The sequence below is a fragment of the Panthera pardus genome, unplaced genomic scaffold, assembly GCF_024362965.1.
Source record: "Panthera pardus isolate Hobbes unplaced genomic scaffold, ASM2436296v1 HiC_scaffold_21, whole genome shotgun sequence".
Taxonomy (NCBI): domain Eukaryota; kingdom Metazoa; phylum Chordata; class Mammalia; order Carnivora; family Felidae; genus Panthera; species Panthera pardus.
Window position 1 is genome coordinate 13,439,981 of NW_026526777.1, and position 19,787 is coordinate 13,459,767.

The following is a 19,787-nucleotide window of genomic DNA, read 5'->3' on the forward strand; positions in this document are numbered from 1 at the left end:
TTTCATGTTTGATATGTGACATTTTCCCAAGAGACCTGTCCCTATTCTCACCGTGCAATGGAATGGAGACAAAGATGCTTCTTTTTGTAGGGGCGCCTGGGTGGCTCAGTCAGTTAAGTGGCCAACTCTTGATTTCATCTCAGGTCATCATATCATGGTTTGTGTGATTGAGCCCCATGTAGGGCTCTGCACTGAAAGCACAGAGCCTACTTGGGATTCTCTCTCTCCCCCTCTCTCTGACCCTTCCCCTCACTCAAACGTGTGCTCTTCATCCATCTCTCTCTCTTTCTCTCTCTGTCTCAAAATAAGTGAATAAACTTAAAAAATTTTGCTTCTTTTGTTAGAGAAGAACAACGCTGTTTTTGAAGGGCCAGGCAGATAGGCAAGCATCTCCCAGCAGAGAACGGGACCGAGACCATCAAGATCCCTGGAGACATGACATTATTGATACTATCTTCAGACTGATGGTCTGTCCAATGCTTGCAGCGTCTGGAAACTATCGCTTCCTGAAAGGGTCTTGTTTTTATGAACACTGTTTCATAAACTGAATCTCCTTGGCTAGACCGTAATTGACAAATGCTGGTGTTAGATGCTGCATCAGATTTATCTGGAACATTTTTGTAAAACACTGTAAAATCCCCTTCCCGTTCTCCAAAATGATCTGATTCAGTAGGTCATGGATGCACCTAGGAATCTTCAGTTTTAAAAGTTCTCCCCTGCTGTGTACCCTGGCTTGGGACCTTAGGGCAGGTGGAGTGCTTGTCCACATGGGAGTGTAGAGATTTGCTCTACCCAAGTGGTAGATTTTTCTTTTTCTTTTTTTTTTAAGTTTATTTATTTATCTTAAAGAGAGCAAGCAGGGGAGGGGCAGAGAGAGAGGCAGAGGGAGAATCCCAAGCAGACTCTGAACTGTCAGGATGGAGCCCAATGCAGGGCTTGAACTCACGAACCGTGAGATCATGACTTGAGCTGAAATCAAGAGTTGGATGCTTAACCGACTGAGCCACCCAGGCTCCCCAGATTTTTCAAACCGTCTTCAAAGAGGACCTGGCAACAGAATTTGGTCTGATTGGTCCAAATCTTTATTATTAGCAGAAATATCCAACCATTTTAGATTGATAAAGCCTGTTTTGTATACAGTTTATTATTCTTTGAACCTTCTCAGGAATAAAGTAGTCATTCTCCTCTGTGCTTCTGAGTTAGATTGCTATAGGTTGAATCATGTTTCTCCCAAAAATGTATGTGGGAATCCTAATTCCCAGTACCTCAGAATGTGACCTTATTTGGAGACAGGGTCTTCACAGAACTAATTAAATTAAAATGAGGCCATTAGGGCGGGCCTTAATCCAATATGACTGGTATCTTTGTTAAGAGAGGAAATTTGGACATAGACACGGGTAGAGGAAAGATGATGTGAAGAGACGGGAAAAAGATGGCTGTCTGTAAACCAAGGAGAGAGGCCTAGAATAGATCCTTCCCTAACAGCCCTCAGAAGGAACCAGTCCTGCTGACACTTTCTGATTTTGAACTTCCAGCCTCCAGAGCTGTGAGGAAATAAATTTATGTTGTTGGGCCACCCCGTTTGTGGTGTTTTGGTACAGCAGCCCTAGGAAGCGAGCACATAAACATCAGTCAATATTTGGTGGCCCAGCCTCTGTCTTCCTTCTTAATAAATGTAACATTTCTCCTGTGTAATTATGTTTTCCTAGTATAAGTAGTCTTGCTGGGAAGGTAACTCTCTTTTGCTACCCCACTGTAGAAGCCAAGGCAACCAGATTTTTCTTCTAAATCCCCATATTCTAGCAAAGGAACTGGCCAATGCCTTAAGCTCAGCAAATTGGATGCTCTCTTCTGGAACTTTCCATCTTGAGGGAGGGAAGCACAGATGGAGGGGGCCTGAGGGGGCTCAGCAGCCTCTGCAGCACTGGTGGCGGCCTCAGCAGCATCTCAGCTGGCTGTTCCTGTAGCAGGAAGGTGGTTTCTCTTTCCTGCCTCCAGTCCTTCCAGACCTTCCTTGGTCACCACTAATCCCCAAGTCTGATCTGCTTGAATCTTGTTTTTCTGAACATCATATGAAATTATCAATTGTCAATCTTTGTTATGACTTGCAAAAAAACCCAGTTTCATATGGTTCAACCTCGTAACTTTGCCAGAGTAATTTTCTACTATTTGTTGCTAAGAACCTCAATACACTTCCAATGCATTTCACACATGCATTATTATAACCCACTAATACAATTTCCAGGTGTCTGTTTTTCCAACACCATTATATTCCCAGTACCTGTAGAGTGCTTATTGCATTACAGGTATTCAATAAATGTTTCATGGTTTGGTTGTTTTTGACTTTCAGATTGTATTTTAGTTATTTGTAGATCTTGCTCTTACAGGAGTAAGATTGTATTTTAGTTATTTGTAGATCCTGCTCTTACAGGAGACTGTGAGAGCCTTGTGGCCAGAGGTTATGAATTTATCATCTCTGAATCTCCAGCAACTCACACAGTTCCTGGTAACATAAGTTGTTGAATGAATGAACTCGGTGAAAAATATAATTTTTGAAGGAAAAAAAGGATCCATGCAAAGCACCTAGTAAATTTTTTTACTTACAGACTCCTAGTTATATCAATAACTTAAAAGTCATGCAGCTAAGTTCTTAATTTCAAAGACAAAAAGAGTAATTGTTCCTGTTATCATTGCTGTGTAACCAATCACCTTAAACTGATGGCTTAAAATGGCAATAATTATTTTTCTTACCTTTCCTGGTCCTGAGCACTGACTCAGCTCAGCTGAGTAATACTTGCCTGAGGTTCTTTGTGCAGAAAAAGTCAATGGCTGTTCCTGGAACTGTCTGAAGCCTTCTTTACTCATGTGTATGACAGTTGATGTTGACTGTCAGCTAGGATCTCAGCTGAGGCTTTTGGCTAGAACACTTAAACATGGTCTGTCCATGTGGTTTCAATTTCCCCACGGCATGGTGAGCAGTTTCCAAGAACAAGTGCCTGAAGAGAACCAGATAAAAGTTACACCCCCTTTTATGAGCAAGCCTTGTATGTCATGTAGTATCACCTCCATTACAGGCCCAAGTCCAGTCAGATCCAAGGGGACAAGACATGACCCCCACAAGGAATGAGAAGATTGTCCATATCATAATGTAAGATGGTCATGTGGGATGGGATCTATTGTGGCACCCAACCCCTCCTTCAAAACTTCCATGTCTCATGCCATAAACTTCAAGTCTAGGATTTTGTCATTTAAATAAGATCCAAATATGGATAAAGCCAAGGTGAAAATCCTTAGGTACATCACCCTGAGTACTGTTTCTCTTGATCTAAAGACCTATAAACTAAGTGTCCAATGTAAGATGGGAAGAGTGTTTTCTTTCCTCAAAGGAGATGAGAGGTTTATAAAACTAAGTAGGAAGAAGATAGGAGGCAACTTGATTAGAATGTAAAAGAAGACAAGAGGACCATGACCCCATAGCCTTCATCAGGCTTGAGGAGCATCCAAGTCCCCATTTTCCCAGACAGCCAGCCTCATCGGGTAGCCAAACATGGGACCTGAACTGTGGAAAACAATGACTGAAGGAGGTGTTTGAAAGGATGAAACTAAGGAAGCATTGGAGAGTTTTACGAATTCGGCATGAATCAAAAACAAAAACAAAAAAACAGGCAAGAGTTTCCAACCCCTCTGAAAAAGGCACAGAAGTGTGGGAAGGTCAGCCAACCACTAGAAACAGGGGAATGGGATGTGGACAATGTAAAGCATATCTTCCTGACAACGAGGAGGCCACAGCAAGTCCTCTGATATCAGGGTCACATAAAGCAAACACAGAAGGTATGGTGATGGGCCTGGGCTTGTCTGCCATGAGATCCATTCCTCATTGTCCCCCTACTCTGTCCGCCAATATGGGGAAGCTACCCCTTACAGACTGCATTTCTGTGATTCCCATCTCACGTGGCTTCCCACTGAGTTTAACTAGGGGAGATACCGGCAGGACATGGGGCGAGGGGAAGGAGGAATCTAGGAAACCTCTCCTGTCTTATTTTGCTCAAACAACATTTCCAGCAAAGGTTGGGTGTACGTCAAGCCTTCATCTCCCAACAGGGAGGCTACTCTGATGCAGTCCCTGAGCTCTGGTGACACTGTTTCCTCTCTTGTCCCTCTGGCTTAGGGGTGGTGGCAGCTTCCCGCTGTTGCTCACCTTTGAGTGGAGCTAAAAGTCCCCTGTGTGGTTTCTCAGCTCTTTCATCACCTGGGTAACCAGTTCTGCACACTAGATTTCTATTTCAACACCAGTGTTTTTCATTTTCCTGTTTTGGCCCTGTCTGATATAGAAGATCAGTTCTTGGACATGATCTGATGGGTTCTGATATACCCCAGGGATCAGTGAAGAGAAAAGAGTACCACAGACCAAATACGTGCCTTCCATAGGCCCCATATGCCTCCACCGGGAACCACGTGTTACTTAGGGAACAGAAAAAAAAGATGAGTGGGCAGAACAAATCCCATACTGAGTAATTAGCCAAAAGAAACAGCTTGTAAGCTGAGGTGATAGTTATTTTTACTTGGCAGGCTTTATTGTTCCGCTACCTAAATGAAATGAGAGGCTTATAAGTTAAGGGGATTCAGGATAAAAACCTACAATTCCTTTCTTCACATCTGAATACACAGTCTTAAAACAAACATCTGCCATGTTAAAGATTTTAAATTTGCCCTCTATGCAACGGCAATGCTCTGAAGGCTTCTAAGCAGAGGCTGACATATTTGATCATTGCTTGAGAAAGCTCCTCTTGCTGAACTGTGAAGAATGTTTTAGAAGGGGCAAGATAAGAGACAGACAGACCTGTTTGTCTTTTTATAACAGCATAAATTGAGGGGTCCAGAAGTGACCTTTTTTAGGGATTTGAACCATCCGGTCAAAGAGGACAATTTTATATACCCTCCAGTAAGTGTCCCTATTGATAAAGATGACAATACAATTCCTTTTCCTTCATTAGCAAGTACAGATCCCAAAACAAATTTCCTTAAAGACTCTGAGGAAAATACCATAAACACAAATCCAGAAAATAAAAACCATTAGAGCCTACTTTCCCAGACTTCTGAGCATGGGCAATGATATCACATTGCAAATGGAGCCTTTTGGATACACACAAATTGATGCAAAATTTGCTTCGAGACCCTCTGGTTGAAATAAATGTTGGAATTCTCCCTCTTGCTACCATGCAACTAGAGGGTCATTTCAGAAACACGTCGCAGTTATTCACACGGTTTAATAATTTTTCACTGTCTCATGAAACACTTGGTAACTGACAAATGGTGAGGAAGTTCTTGTCTACATCAGAGTTTCTCAATGACAGAAACATTGACATTTGGGGGCCATATAATTCTTTATTGAGGGAGGCTATCCTGTACATCATAGGATGTTTAGTTGCGTCCTTGGCCTTTAACCACCAGACGCCAGTAGCCCTTCCTGAATTGTAACAACCCAAAGTGTCTCCAGACCTTGTCAAATATTCCAGAGGCAAGGGAGCAAAAGTGCTCCCACCTCAGAGTCCCCGGTTTAGATGGAGTCACCCATGGGATATAAATCAAGATACACACACCTGTAAGCTGCACTCATGATTTTGTAGATGATGGCATGCCTGACAAAAAAACGAATAATAGTGATGATAACTTGGTTCATTGTTTCTTTCACTGTAAGCTGTGAGCTTCTGGGGTGCACAACCAGTTACTCTTGACTTTCAAGCATTATAGTAGTGGAATGAACATCAGAAGCCCTATTTGCTGGTCCTCCATTTGCATAGAAAACATTGTTCCAGTCTTCCTTCTTTATGAAAAGCAGTTTATCAATTCTCTTGCGTGAATTTGCAGAGTTGGGTTATCTCACACAGGGTTTATATTCCAGCCTTATCTCTGTTTGGCAAATGAAAGGCTTTGCCCACTGACAAGCTCTGATGGAGAAAGCATTTTGGGAAGTAGAGGCTCTTCCTTCTCCTGTATCTATCAAATCAAGTCAAAGAGGTGACTGCGGAGTCTGCCTCTATCAGTGACGGAAACCACGTCTCAGTGCTGGCCACAGGGAAGGCACAGTGTGACAGCAGATTTTAGCATCTTTCAGGTTTTCACCGAGTGAAATCCCTGCCCAAACAGAATTTACTGAGGGCAGAGGTTACTGATTCAGCCTGTTTTGTTCACGTTTGTGACCCAAAACCTAAAACAAAATCCGGTATATAGGATAAGCTCAGTAATTATTTGTTGAATGAATGATAATTCCTACTCACTGGTCCCATCATAGAAAAACACAGTAGGGCAACCTATGAATCAGAAAAAAAAAATTGTTAAGCACTTTCATAGATCACCTAATCCAACACTTTTGTCTTATCGAAGAAAGAAATACTGAGAACACTCTCAGACAGTGCCTCAGTTGCAGAGTTGGGGCTGTAACACTATCCCAGGCCTTTCCTCAATTGAACAAACATTTATTAGACTTCCATGAACTAAATTGTGCACTAGGTGCTGGGAACCCAAGATAAATAAGGGCTGGTCCAAAGTAGGAAACAAAGGATTGGGACGGCTCTATTCTGAGAGAGATGCCTGGGGATGGGATGTGACCATTCCCAAAACCCCCCTGCAGCAGGACAGAGACAGAGAACAAAGAGCCACTTCTTCTGGTCACATGCAAGCAGCAGGTTGGCTTTTAAAGACTCCTAGTAAAAGATAAGAGCACCATGGGATTCCTCCTTTGAATCTTCCCCATGAAGTGAAGCCCAGTTGACCACTTTGCTGTGTATTTCTCACTACACTTGTTTGGTTGCTTTGGTATCACATACAGACATCAAACCCTTTGGCTAAATGTGAGCTCCCTGCATAGGTGCTCACTATTCCCCCCCCCCCCAAACCACACATGCATTTCCCTTCTTGTCCCTTTCCCTGTGTCCCCTCCTTCCTTTCGCTTCCACTGTGCCCTTAAGTGTTCATGGATCTCACTATTCCAGATCCCTGATGAAGAGTAAATGAATAAGAATCGATCCTAGCACCTCTGAGTTAGCATTGGTCCTTGTGCCACACCACAACAAAATTGAAACACACACACACACACACACACACACACACGGAAAATCCTACAGGAGTAATTCCTCATTGTTGACTATCAGAGGCTGTAACAAGTAGGCATACTCAGGGGATGGCCAGACCTCCCTGGGGCTCCATGACACCTGCCACAGCAGCTTCTATTGAGTTCACCTCTGTCGGGCTCTGAATGCAGCCAGTGGTTTCTCAGAACACCAGGATATGAGCAGGGGGAAGATGCCCGCACACACATGGCGATGTGAAATTCGATATTTCGCAAAATGAACCACCACCACTTGATTGAAAGTTCTCAGTTTTCTGTACTGTTTAATTTAATTTTGTTTCAAATGAAGAAATTAGCGTTACACCCATATTTGAGGACTAGCCAAACTGCATGACTTCACATCGCCTTTAGAGCAGTATTGGATTACATAACTTTTTAGCTTGTTTGCTCCCAACATCCTGAGATTTGGGATTTTCTATATGGTTCAGAATGGAGATGTGGGCCTGAGAGGGTTTCCATCGCTGGGGCTGGCCAGACCTTCATGATGTCACCTGAGTAACACATCTGTGTTCTTTCAGTTGGGTTGGCATGTGTAGGAGAGAAAATCCTACTTTGGGGGAAAAGCCGGAGAGATTATATTGGGCCTTTTTCTTTACCACTAATTTCTTGCCTTGCTCTTTAATTATGTCTGTTCTCACAGGCTGATTTCCCTAGTTTTGATCACACAGTACAGAGCCTCCCTCAGTACGTTCTGTTCCTTTCACTAGGTCTCTGACCAATTACAGGAACATTCTCCTCTCTTCTCCAAACAGCCATTACTGGTTGAAATCAAGAAATCAACTCAAAGTATTTCAGGGAAATTAAGACACAATCGGGAAAAAACCTAAAGCGATTCCTTCATTTTTTTAAAAATGCCATTAAAAAGGCATTCTTTTTATAATTTCAGGTAATAACTTTAATAAGTTATTCATATCTATTGATATAATTATCAAATATGTATATTAACAATTTCTGCAATCTCATGGGATCTCGTTGGATATTTCAAAAGAGATCTAAAAATAACATTTCCTTCATTATCTCTGACCTGGAATATTATAAACCAGGATCTTATTTTCCTTTGTTCAGCACAAAAAACGTGGTTGCAGAGTCACGGGGAGGGCAGAAAATAGAGCAACTGATTTAAAATGATTTAAAACCGATTTTTAGCAGATTAACAATAAAGAGATGAAACCCAGTTTTAGCTAGAATTACAAGGTAATAGTCTTTGATAGAAACAAAAGCATGTGTCAGCTTAAAGCCCAGAGGCAGGTTTGCAGTGAAGCTCTTAAAATTCACAATGTCCTGGCTTTTCATTTTTGTAGGCCCTTTCTAAGGCTCTGAATCAAATTTTGTATTTGTAATTTCTATTCCTTAAAAAAATGACAAAAAACACAACTCCTCCCTTATGTAAGTTTCCAGAATATAAAGCCTAGATGCACCCATCTAAGGCCTATAAGCCAAGGAAGCTCCAATACATCTTATTTACAGATAGAAAAGCCATGTCTTCTCAAGACCAGTAACTCAAATGAGCACAATGGGTGTTTTGACTTTTTCCCCCCTTAGACACAGCAGTAAAAGTTCTCACAGGTATACAGATGAAGATTTCTATGGACTGAAAACAATACAATATTTCAATGACTCTAGAAGTAGGTTATACTGTCCCTCTTAGTAGCTTTGCTGCTATGTAACCATCCATTTTATCAAGAGTCTTGTCAGTGGGGCTTGTATGATATTTGTATTTTCATTACCACATTAGTCAATCGGTGCCAAGTGTTAGGTTGAACCCTAAAGAATTGCCAATATACAACAAATCATGACCTGCAAAACTAGTTTCATAGGGTTTGGCTTAATGGTGTTCAACCATATGTTAATTACAAAAGCAAAAGCTGGCAATATAGCTTATGGGAGTAGTTTAGTCTTTGTTTCTAAAAAGAGTTGCTTCCAAATTCTACACTAGAGCTGTCTAATAGAAATAGAACTTCCAGTTTCTGGTTCTGCATGTAAAGAACTTGGAAGTGGCCACTTCATCTTAACAACTGGTACAAACATGAACAGTCTGAAAAATCAGGAAGTCTTTTTGGATCCATAAAAGAGGAGAAAACTGCTGCCTCTAGAATTGGAGAAACAGAGAGGCAGATACAGGCATCACTGCTTACAGGGCTAGAGACTCACGGAGTGTCTGGGTGGCTCACTAGGTTAAGTGTCCAACTTTGGCTCAGGTCATGATCTTGCAGTTCACGGGTTCAAGGCCTGCGTTGGGCTGCGTGCTGACATTTCAGAGCCTGGGGCCTCCTTTGGATTTTGTGCCTCCCTCTCACTCTCTCTCTCTCTCTGCCCCTCCCCTGCTCTCTTTCTCTCTCTCTCTCAAAAATAAAACATTAAAAATAAAAATAAAAATAAAAATAAAATAAATAAAATAAAATAAAAAGACCAGAGATTCACAAGCAGGAACCAGTGCAGGAAACATTGCCAGGGTAGGAAAAACTGAACCATAATGCATGAATTGCAGAAGATTCAGTGCAAACAACTCTGAGAGATAAAAACTCTGGAGGGACACAGTCACACGGGGGACCCCACAATATTGTAAGATTTACCTCCAGGAGCTCTACCACAGGAGAACAATTCCATAGTACATCCAGCATGGAGAGCAGAAAAGTAGCTACTTTGAAATATACCCAAGCACTCTGTTCTTGACATGGCCCACCCTTGAGGGCAACTAATTAACCAAAGGTTAACTAGCTGGAGTATCAGAACTTAATGGACCTAGAAAAGGGAAAAAGCAGCTCAAGCCCACTCTAGCCATCATGTGCCACCTAACGGTGGTGGAGAAAAAAACTGGGAAACTCTTGTGAAGTTCACAGTCCAGAGGCAGAGGTTCCATAAAAGACTGAAACCTCACCAATAGACTACAGAATGCTTCCCCTGCTAACTCAACACTAAGCTAGTAAGACCTGTTTATAGCAGTTTCTTTTCCCCAATGTCGTGTATAGCTAGCAAGAAAAAATTACAAGGCATACTAAAAGGCAAAAACATAATTTGAAGAGCCAGAGAAAGCATCAGAATGAGACATGGCAAGGATGTTGCAATTATCAAATTGGGAATTTAAAACAATTTCGACTAATGTGTTAAGGGCTCTAAAGGATAAAGTAGACATGCAAGAACAGAGAGATGGATAGATGGACAATGTAAGCGGAGAGAGGGAAATCCTAACAAAAGGGAATGCTAGAGAAATAGAACACGGGGTACAAATGTCAGCCACGTATGTAATTTTAAGTTTTATGGTAATTGTATTAAAAAAGTAGAAAGAAACGGGTGAAATTAATTTTAATAATATACTTTATTTAATCCCATATAGCCAAAATAGTATTATTTAGACATGTAATCAGTATCAAAAATTAATGAAACATTTTACATTCTTTTTTTGTACTGTCTTCGAAATATGATGTGTGTATTTACACTTTGTTATATCTCAGTTCAGATTAGACATATTTCAACTGCTCAAAAGCCACATATGCCTAGTAGCTAGTGTATTGAAATTCTAGACCCTTCCCTTACAAACTGGGGGATCCTGGACACATGATTTAACCATTCTGCATCTGCTCACTTCCCTGTAAAATGGAGTTGTATATATTTAAAAAAACCTACATCATAAGGTAATATGTGAGGTTAAACAGGTTAACAGAGAACAGTACCTGGTAGGTGCTCAGCAAACTGCAATTATAGTATCATCATCTTAGGAAATGGGTCATTCAACTAGCCATTTTGTCTCTTTCACTTTGAATTTTAGTTGGTAGACATAAGCAAAGACTTACACGAACATTTCCCCCGCTATTTTTAACAATTTCTGGTCAGACATGTAACCAAAAGTTTAACAAATAGAATCACAGAATATTCTCAGAAATAACTGATGGTTTGATCCATTTATGAGATTAGAGTCTAGAGGGCTTACACATTCACTCTCAAGGTGGGGAAATATAGGCCCAGGTTACAGTCTGAATATAAAAAGCTCATTACAGTGGAATTGCTAAGAAGCCAAAGACAGAACAACTTGAGAAATATTATCAAGACTACCATTTACTGATCAGCAACTACAGGCTAAACACCAAAGGAAATTCTTTTCATGCGTAGATTCACTTAACAACAAGGAAGCAAAAACAAACTGTGCAAAACCTGTAAAGCAGGCAGTCTCACCTCATTTTAAGATTAAAGAAACAAGGCTCAGAGTGGTTGACAAGCTTGGCGAAGTTGATATGGCCATTAAGTGATTCTCTTCTTTACCTTGACACCCTCTTTTTCTTACTCATCACATGAAGGTGATGTGGGCTGGGGGGGATAGGCCTGGTACTGGCCACTCTGCAGAGAAGTGTGAAATAATTGTGCTCAAGTGAAACACTTCCTTTATCAAGGAGTTGAGTATGAAAGATGAAACACAGAGGATCACAGAAAAGGGACTATTCTCTATTCTACCTAAACACTTGCATTGATGGTTTGTTTCCATGTGAGGTTTAGACAATGGGCACAAACTGGTTTTTTCATGAGATAAAGCAAGACAACCAGATTGAGCCCCGACTGCTTTTCTATTTGTTCCATTTATTAAGAGACTGGCAACTCACTTGCAAAGTCTGGTCTTATAGGCAACAGCCAAAGCACTTTGCGGGAACCAGGGTTTTTTGGTGCAGTGGTCTGGGTGAAACAGAGGAGTAGTTGCTCCCAACACCCATCCCAAAGAGCACGTGACTCTTGTTGTATCTGGCTGGCTCCGCAACTATCCAAGTTATGGGGCTACAGGGGATACTGTCTAGACCGGTTCTTTTGGCCCTGGGGTTGGCAGAACATGGAACCAGAAAGCCGAGGCATGGCTCAAACATCTCTCTGCATTTTTTCTGGTAGACAGTCAAGCTGGATGGAAACTAAATCTCAAACAATGACCAAATAGCAATAAACAAGAGAATAAAAAGACTGCACAGGGCTTTCTTTAGTCCTTGGTACATATGCCCTGGCTCATGGGCTATAAACCATGACATTTCTGAAGTGAATATCCTTGAGAATAAGAGCACAGTCTTAAAGATGTATGACTTTCCCAGCTTGAGATGATTCTCATTGCAGGAGAGATGTTCTCTAGTCTCAATGATAACACCATGATAGTAAAAACACATCAACATAGAATTGAAATAATTTATTTACCACTAGAGCACCACAAAACAGACATACATCATGTTAAAATACAGCATAATCAGTCATCAAAATACAAAACAGCTAATCTTATAGTCCATTTCTTTTTAAACCATGCCAACCAGAAAACTGTACTGCTGCTTAACATATAAAAACTGCAGCCCCACCCCACCCGTATACTAACATCTTCCCCTTCCCTCCCGCATCCCTCCCTGCCCGTGGCAATATTTACTTATGGGAAGTAAAGACCTTACAGAACCCCCAAACTTAAAAAAAAAAAGATTCAAGAGATCTTAAAATAGAGCATTTAAAATATTATCAGTGCATTCATGAGGAAAGACAAAATAATACAAAACAAACGTCATTCTATCTGAGAGGAAAACACCTGCAGAAATAAAAGTGATTTACATAGAATTCATCGAAAATGGAAGGAAAAAAAATCAACACACTCATTTCTGGGATTGGGTTACACCCAACACAAAGACTGTTCACCAGTAGGGCGTCCCCCCTCTCGCTTTTCCAGTTTTCAAATTTGCGAATCCAATTTGTCATTTAATTAACGGCCAGGAAAAGTCAAACATCTAGAAGTACAGGTTATCAGACAATTTCACTTGGATTCGCACCTCGCCATCCTGCCCTTTAGGTGACGCTGCAAATATTCCATTGTTTTACCTGTTAACTTTTATCTTACAGTTGAATAAGGGACAATTGGCAAACTGTCAACTCCTACAAACCCTGGCGGAAGGGTACCTTCCCTGCAACGATGTGGCAAATCATTCATTTATTCAAGCAAGGTAAATTCTCGCCTCAGATCTAGAGAAGTCTCATTCAGAGAAAAAAATCACTTTTTGATCATGGGAGGATTTGGCTTGTACCTTTACAACCCTCAAAGAACACACATGAAAACCTTAACTTCCGTGAAATAAACTGAGTGACTTAGGCTGACCAGGGCGTTTTTTTTTTTTTTTTCTCCCTTAAAAAAGAAATCAAGAAATATGTAAATCTTTCCATTTCCCCCCTGAACACTAAAAACCTGATTAAAGGAAAAGATGTTTCCTATGAACTGTCTGATCTCTACTAACAATAGAATTCGGTGAGCATACTGTTTAAGCCAAGTTGCAGAAACCTTTCTTAACTCAGCCACAAAGATTCCGGGTTACAGTCAGATCCTTAGGCCTCTGCTAAAACTAAAATATTTCAGCTCAATTATGCATACATCTATAATATTCCCCAATTTTCCTAAAATAGAAGATTGTTAACATCTGAACTGATTAGTAAGGATGCTTAGAAGATGGAGGAAGACTACTGAACTTGAATCTGTCCTTTTTATAAAAGAAAATCTACAGGACAAGTGGACTCAGGTAGCTTATGTCATAATAATGGACAATGCACAAAGCACAGTGGAGGAAACACTATAAAACACATATTTGTAGTGCAAGTCAAACTATAGGGGCTTTACTCGAAAGTACTGGCCAGCTAAAGGAAACACACAGTTCTGAGCGATCATTAAAAATAGAGCCCCAATTTAAGTCCAATCTAAATCATAGTTGACATTATTACAGAACATTAAAAATATGGTAAAAATTTACACATTGCATGTAAAGTAGTTAACGTTTTGATTTAATAGTTTGCAAAGGAGATCTGCAGATGTGTTTCCAATTATACTGGCTTCTATACCCATCTATTATAATAATATAGGTACGGTTACATATATCTGAAACGAAGGAAAAAACCAATGGCATAGCTATACGGCAATACTCTCAGGTCTGAAGTTTGACCAGTACGTATCAAAAACATTTCAACATTTCACTGGTTTAACTAAACTGACAAAGAACCATTTACAATTAAAAAGAAAAAAAAAATCTTCCAGACTTATTCTGACTGAAAGTTCCTTTATTAACAGGCTTTTCAGTTTTGAACCTTACAAGAAGCTTCCTTAGGCAGTTGGTACATAGCATGTGTTTTCAGGGTCTTTATCTTAATGCAGGCTGGCTTGGTCATATAATAACTCGCTTGGGTTTTCATCCCGTGAATATGACCCCTTTTTTTCTGGCTCGTTTGAGTTCAAGTTCCTTAAGCCATCCATGAGTTTCTGGCAAAGTATTTGGTCTCCACTTTATACACCTGTTTTATTTTCCAAGGGCAATGAAATGTTCGTTATATAGTAACACACAATAAATAACTCACCGTTAACTCTAAAGGTAAGAACGGGAAGGGTCCCTATTGCATAGCAATACAGAAAAATCAAGTGAGGCATGGGATAGGAAAAGTATGTACAGCAATTCCACTTAATGGGATTTTCCTGTTTGTTTGGTTGTTCCTTTCACATAATTAACACTAACAAATTCTTCCAGTGTTTATTTTTGTCTTAAAAAAAAAAAGGTTTTGCTTCTTGTCTCTCTCGCTTACAGAGTAGATGAAATGTAGAATAAAGCCTTCAATTTTTTGTTTTGTTTTGTTTCAGATGCCATTTTTAACAAACACAACCACAAACTTCCAACGTGTTTGAACTAGTACCGCTTTTTTCAAAATGTTTTTAACACTGTTGAAGCAAGGCTCTCTTACGTTTTCTTGTTACAAACATTGTCATTGTTCTTGTCGTCCTCATCATCATCACCACCATGTGATTATCGTCCTGCCACTTCTCCAAGAATCTTAGCTGCATTTGCAAGACTTTACAATCATATTTGAAAGCTGTTCAATCTTGGGTGTTTTGCCGATATAGTAGAGAATGGTTAGCGGTTCTAAATCCTGGGACACACAGCAAGGAGAAGCAGATGCTTCTGGGTTTATGGTGTTATATAAGCTGAGAACCTGAAAGGACACAGGAGAAGGAAGAAAACGTAGGAAAAGACCAAAAAAAAATGGGGTGGCAATTACTTTAAAAAGTACCATTCCATACTGTTATCTTATCAGTCACAGTACTCAGTAGACAATTTAAATTATTTTTGGTCAATTTCCTTCTCTTAACCCCCAATTATGGTCAACTTGATATGTGTTCCTAGTAATCACTGAATTCATCATTTTCCTACAGAATCCTTTTCTCATACATCGTAAACAGATGATTTTGTAGAAGCTCAGATTGCACAAAATCATTCATTCAACAGATTTTACAGTTTCCCCAATAATCCTTCACTTCGATCTCTACTTTGCTGCACATACTTACCTGGCCGTCGAAAAAGCTGATCCTCTCAGTATCTGTTCTTGCGTCTACACTTCTTTGTAACCTAGTGTATATTTCCAATTCCCACCTAGATTAGAGTTCCCTTGTGGTCAGAGATTCTCTGGACTTTGTTTTGACCTGATGGCCCTAGTAAGTCTTCTCTGGATGAAAGGAGACTCCTGCACTCGGTGAAGAAGTGAATATACGGAGAAGTAGAAGGATCACAGCTTTCATTAAAACTACCACCAAAGCTCTCGTCTACCCTTAGCCATAGAAAAAGACACCTGTCTGCAGTGTGAAACCTCTCTGTGCTGTGTCTTCTCAGGCCAATTTAGTATCACCTACATTTTCATTTAAAAGAGAAAAAGATGCAAGTCTTTTCACTTATCATTGCTTCATAAATACGATCGAGAGTTCAGCAGTTAAGAGTTAATCAAGAATGATATTAAAAGAAATCTGTATTTTTACGCATTCACTTTCTTACGTTTTGCTTCGAACAACAATGATAATCAACCCTCCATTTAGATTTCATGTGGCAAATGGTAGTGCTTAAGTTGGAGGGTGGATAGCCAGCCCTAAAATGGAATGAAGAGAAAGTTCTAGAGTTGGTTCTATGCCCCTAACTCCATTTTATATCAAAGGAGTATGTGACTTTTACCAGTGGAAGTATGTAGGTTCCCCAGTGATGATAAAGAGACATTTCCAAGGATTCCATTAATGTGTTAGGCAAACAGCAAGTGACCTTTTCCTCGACATTCACGGCCATTTTTTCAGCCTAAGACAGAAGGTCTGTTCAGTGCAGCAACACTGACTACTTTATTAAACTACCTCTGGCTCCCTGGGTAACTGTCCAAACCACATATTTGTGACCATGACAGTTATTCTTCCTCTCTCCTTGAAAAACAAGCATGGTCTCAGCCTTCACACACTCCCTCTGTGTATCAGGGAGGGGAATTATGTTTCTACTTGGCAATTGGGCCTTGCCCACATTACAGCTACTGTGGCCACAGCCCAGTTGAAGCAGGCTGGCCAGAGAGCTCAGACAAAGGGACAGACATGAGCAAGCTTTCCTCACATGGCCAAGCACATGGTCAGCCTGGAGTGCCAAAATCTACAGGGGAGTTGGGAAAACAGCTGAAGGAAGGAGAGTCCTATTTGTCAATTTAAAGTCGAGCATATGTAGGCATTTATAAATAAATAGACTTCATGTTCTGCTAGCACATGATTTTTCATATGCATTAAAGAGAAATTTTATAATGCAGATGGTCTAAAATAATTGATAACCCCAAAACTCTTGAATTCAGCTGAATGCATTATGTGATCCTTCTGGCAGCAGATTCATTTTCCTACCCTGCAGTGAAGGCAATTTTTCTAATGCCTCTTTAATAAGGAGATTTACAGAGGCATAACCCCAATGTGTAGCCACATTTCAGGAATTAAACTCAGTAAGACAGAGCAAACGGAGGCCTGGTTATAAAGCCAGGAAGCCTGCCTTCCAAATGCCTTCCAAGTTTTGGTTTGTCACCAACTGTTTGATCCGGGGCAAGTAATCTACACAATCTGGACCCGGATTTCTTTAGAAAAATGAGATGTTTGGACAAGATAACTTTCCATCTCTAAAACCCTACATTATGAGGTACCAGGAAAAAACACTTGGCTTGGACAGGCATCACTACACAGAAAAAGTCTTTGCTGATCTGGGCTACTAACCCATGACATCCAATCTAGGACTTGCTCTCTGAATTAGCCTTCTACCCTCACTGAAGTAACTTGACAGAATATTTAGATTCTTGTTCACTTTGGGTTATAAAGACTTGGAGATCCTAATTTTCAAATCATTTTCACTTATTTCATCATCTTGCTCTTTACATCTATTCTTGAGTTTGGCATTGTTATTTTAAAGATCATTTTTAACATAAACATTCCTTGTTACTGATAAGAAATTGAGGCTTAGAGAAGTTAAATGACTTTTTAATCTTTATTTTTTTTAATATAATTTATTGTCAAGTTAGCTAACATATAGTGAATACAGTGTGCTCTTGGCTTCGGGAGTAGATTCCCATGATTCATCGCTTATATACAATACCCAGTGTTCATCCCAACAAGTGCCCTCCTCAATGCCCACCACCCATTTTCCCTTTGCCCTTGCTGCCCCCGTCAACCCTCAGTTTGTTCTCCGTATTTAAGAGCCTCTTATGGTTTGCCTCCCTCTCTGTTTGTAACTATTTTTGTCCCTTCCCTTCTTCATGGTCTTCTGTTAAGTTTCTCAAGTTCCACATATGAGTGAAAACATACGCTATCTGTCTTTCTCTGACTGACTTATTTCACTTAGCATAATACCCTTCAGTTCCATCCACGTTGTTGCTGCAAATGGCAAGATTTCATTCTTTTTCATTGCCAAGTTTTATTCCATCCATTGTGTGTGTGTACACACACACACACACACACACACACACACACCACATCTTCTTTATTCATTCATCAGTTGATGGACATTTGGGCTCTTTCCATAATTTGGCTATATAAATGACTTTTTAATTGCCATACGCTGGTGAGTCACGATGCCATGCCATCAGCTGAGGTCCTCAAAGTTTTCTTTACTATGACAGTCCCTGATGTAGGTGACAACAGGTCCTCGTTTAGATGGGGACCTGGGTCCCTTCACATCCTAGCTGTATATGTGACACTAAGTGACATATTGATTTTTTATAGCTACCAATCACTTACAGCTGTTGAGAATATAAGATAAAAAGAAAGCAATTAAACAACACTGTCTTCGGGTTGCCTATAATCTCATCGGGGAGGCAAAACCTACTCTTCAAACTGGTCATTGTTACTTCTGATTTCACCTGCAGCCGACATTCTTCCCCATCACTCAAAAGGATTTCTCCAGCACCCATTCAAGTGTGTTGAGGAGTGGGCACCAGGCTAATTAGAATTCACTGGACATACTCTCAGCAGGTACACATTAGCAACCCAAGAACAGAAGAGACACAAGCCAAATACTTACCCTACTGTGCTGAGTGTCTGAACTCCATAAATACGGGCAAGCTCCAGCACAGAAGTTGGCATTGTACCCTTTAGGTTCATGAATCCATTTCCACCCAAGATCCCTCTTGAAATCAATATAAAGTGGACGTAGGCAGCAATTATCCTGCACATTTCTGTTAGGAGAAAGAGCGGTGGAGATTTTAAAGCTGATTTCCCCCACCCCTCATTCCAAGTCAGAAAAATGACTCATTCACTCATTCAAATGGCATCCAATGGGCACATTTCATGGGCCAGGTTTGAATGGTTTTATAGTAATCTCGAACGACTTCCACGATGGAGTGTTACGATGATTTGCTGGACTATTTTCCCTTGTGAATTCTATACCCTGAGTCTTTTGGCCATACCCTTCAATGTCAAACCTTCCCTTAGAATGACTATATATACGCAGAGAGGTGGCTGGAAGAGATCAGTTTTGCCAACCAGCCTTGATTGTCCTTTCAAATATAAAATGAATCAAGTATGACAGCTATTTTCAAAGAACCACCTAAGACATTTTCCTTTGGGAATGAATCCTTCATTTTATCTCATGTCTCTTGATCCAGGAAGGAAACAGAGATCAAAAAACGTGGAGCCTTGCTTAGTGCAACCATCGACTGTAGCGAGCAAAAAAAGCCATTTTACTCATGAACTCTTGGAGCAGTTCTCATCAGTGAGAACCCCTCACTGCCCACCCCCCGCCCCAGCTCTCAAAATAAAAAGAGAAACTTCCTCTTATGAGGCTTGATAAGAAACCACAGGAGAACACTAGCACTCTCTCCACCATGAACTCTTATAAGAATGGGAAATAGATTTGAGTTGCCTTTAGTCCCTCATATTCTGTAGCTAACGACACAATAAATAGCATTCTGCTTCTATTTCTCTCATATCTGTTACTATGACAAAAGGTATGACCATGGGCACTCTACTGCTGGGGGTGGGGGAGGGGAGCGTTTTCCAATACAGATAGTGAGTCTTTCCAATTAAGGACCCATCACCATACCCCTCAAGTAAACTTATATTTGCTTTGGGGAGCAAAGAGCTCAATTTCTTCTTCAGCCCCCAGGTGCTTCCGAGAGATCTGGGAAACAACTTCAGGAGCTAATTTTCTGACTTCACCCTTGGTTCATTGCAAAAAGCCGATGACTACAACACAGAAAAACTGTTTTAAGCCTCTGGGAAGAATGACCTTGGGAGATATGATGGCTATACTGTACTGTATGTACCTGGCCTCAAGCAATAAGCGCAGTTTTTAGGTCAATTGGTAAGAAAGGGCAAAGGCAGTACAAGAGTTAACAGACATAATTACTTCGTCTT

The 19,787-nt window shown here is 40.5% G+C and overlaps 1 protein-coding gene across 3 annotated transcripts in view; it reads right to left on the bottom strand.

Annotated features, from left to right (window-relative positions):
* Window positions 1–12,269: 12,269 nt before the first annotated feature.
* Window positions 12,270–19,787, bottom strand: part of TGFB2 (transforming growth factor beta 2) — an 82,422-nt gene continuing 74,904 nt past the window's right edge. For 2 of the 3 annotated variants that reach the window (XM_019465644.2, XM_019465645.2), the window contains 2 exons: window positions 18,454–18,607; window positions 12,270–15,094 (listed from right to left, as the gene is read on the bottom strand). In XM_019465644.2, coding sequence (XP_019321189.1) covers window positions 14,936–15,094; window positions 18,454–18,607 — 313 coding nt within the window. In that variant the 3' untranslated portion in view covers window positions 12,270–14,935. The remainder of the gene's footprint in view (window positions 15,095–18,453; window positions 18,608–19,787) is intronic. The other variant, XM_019465647.2, reaches the window with a different exon arrangement.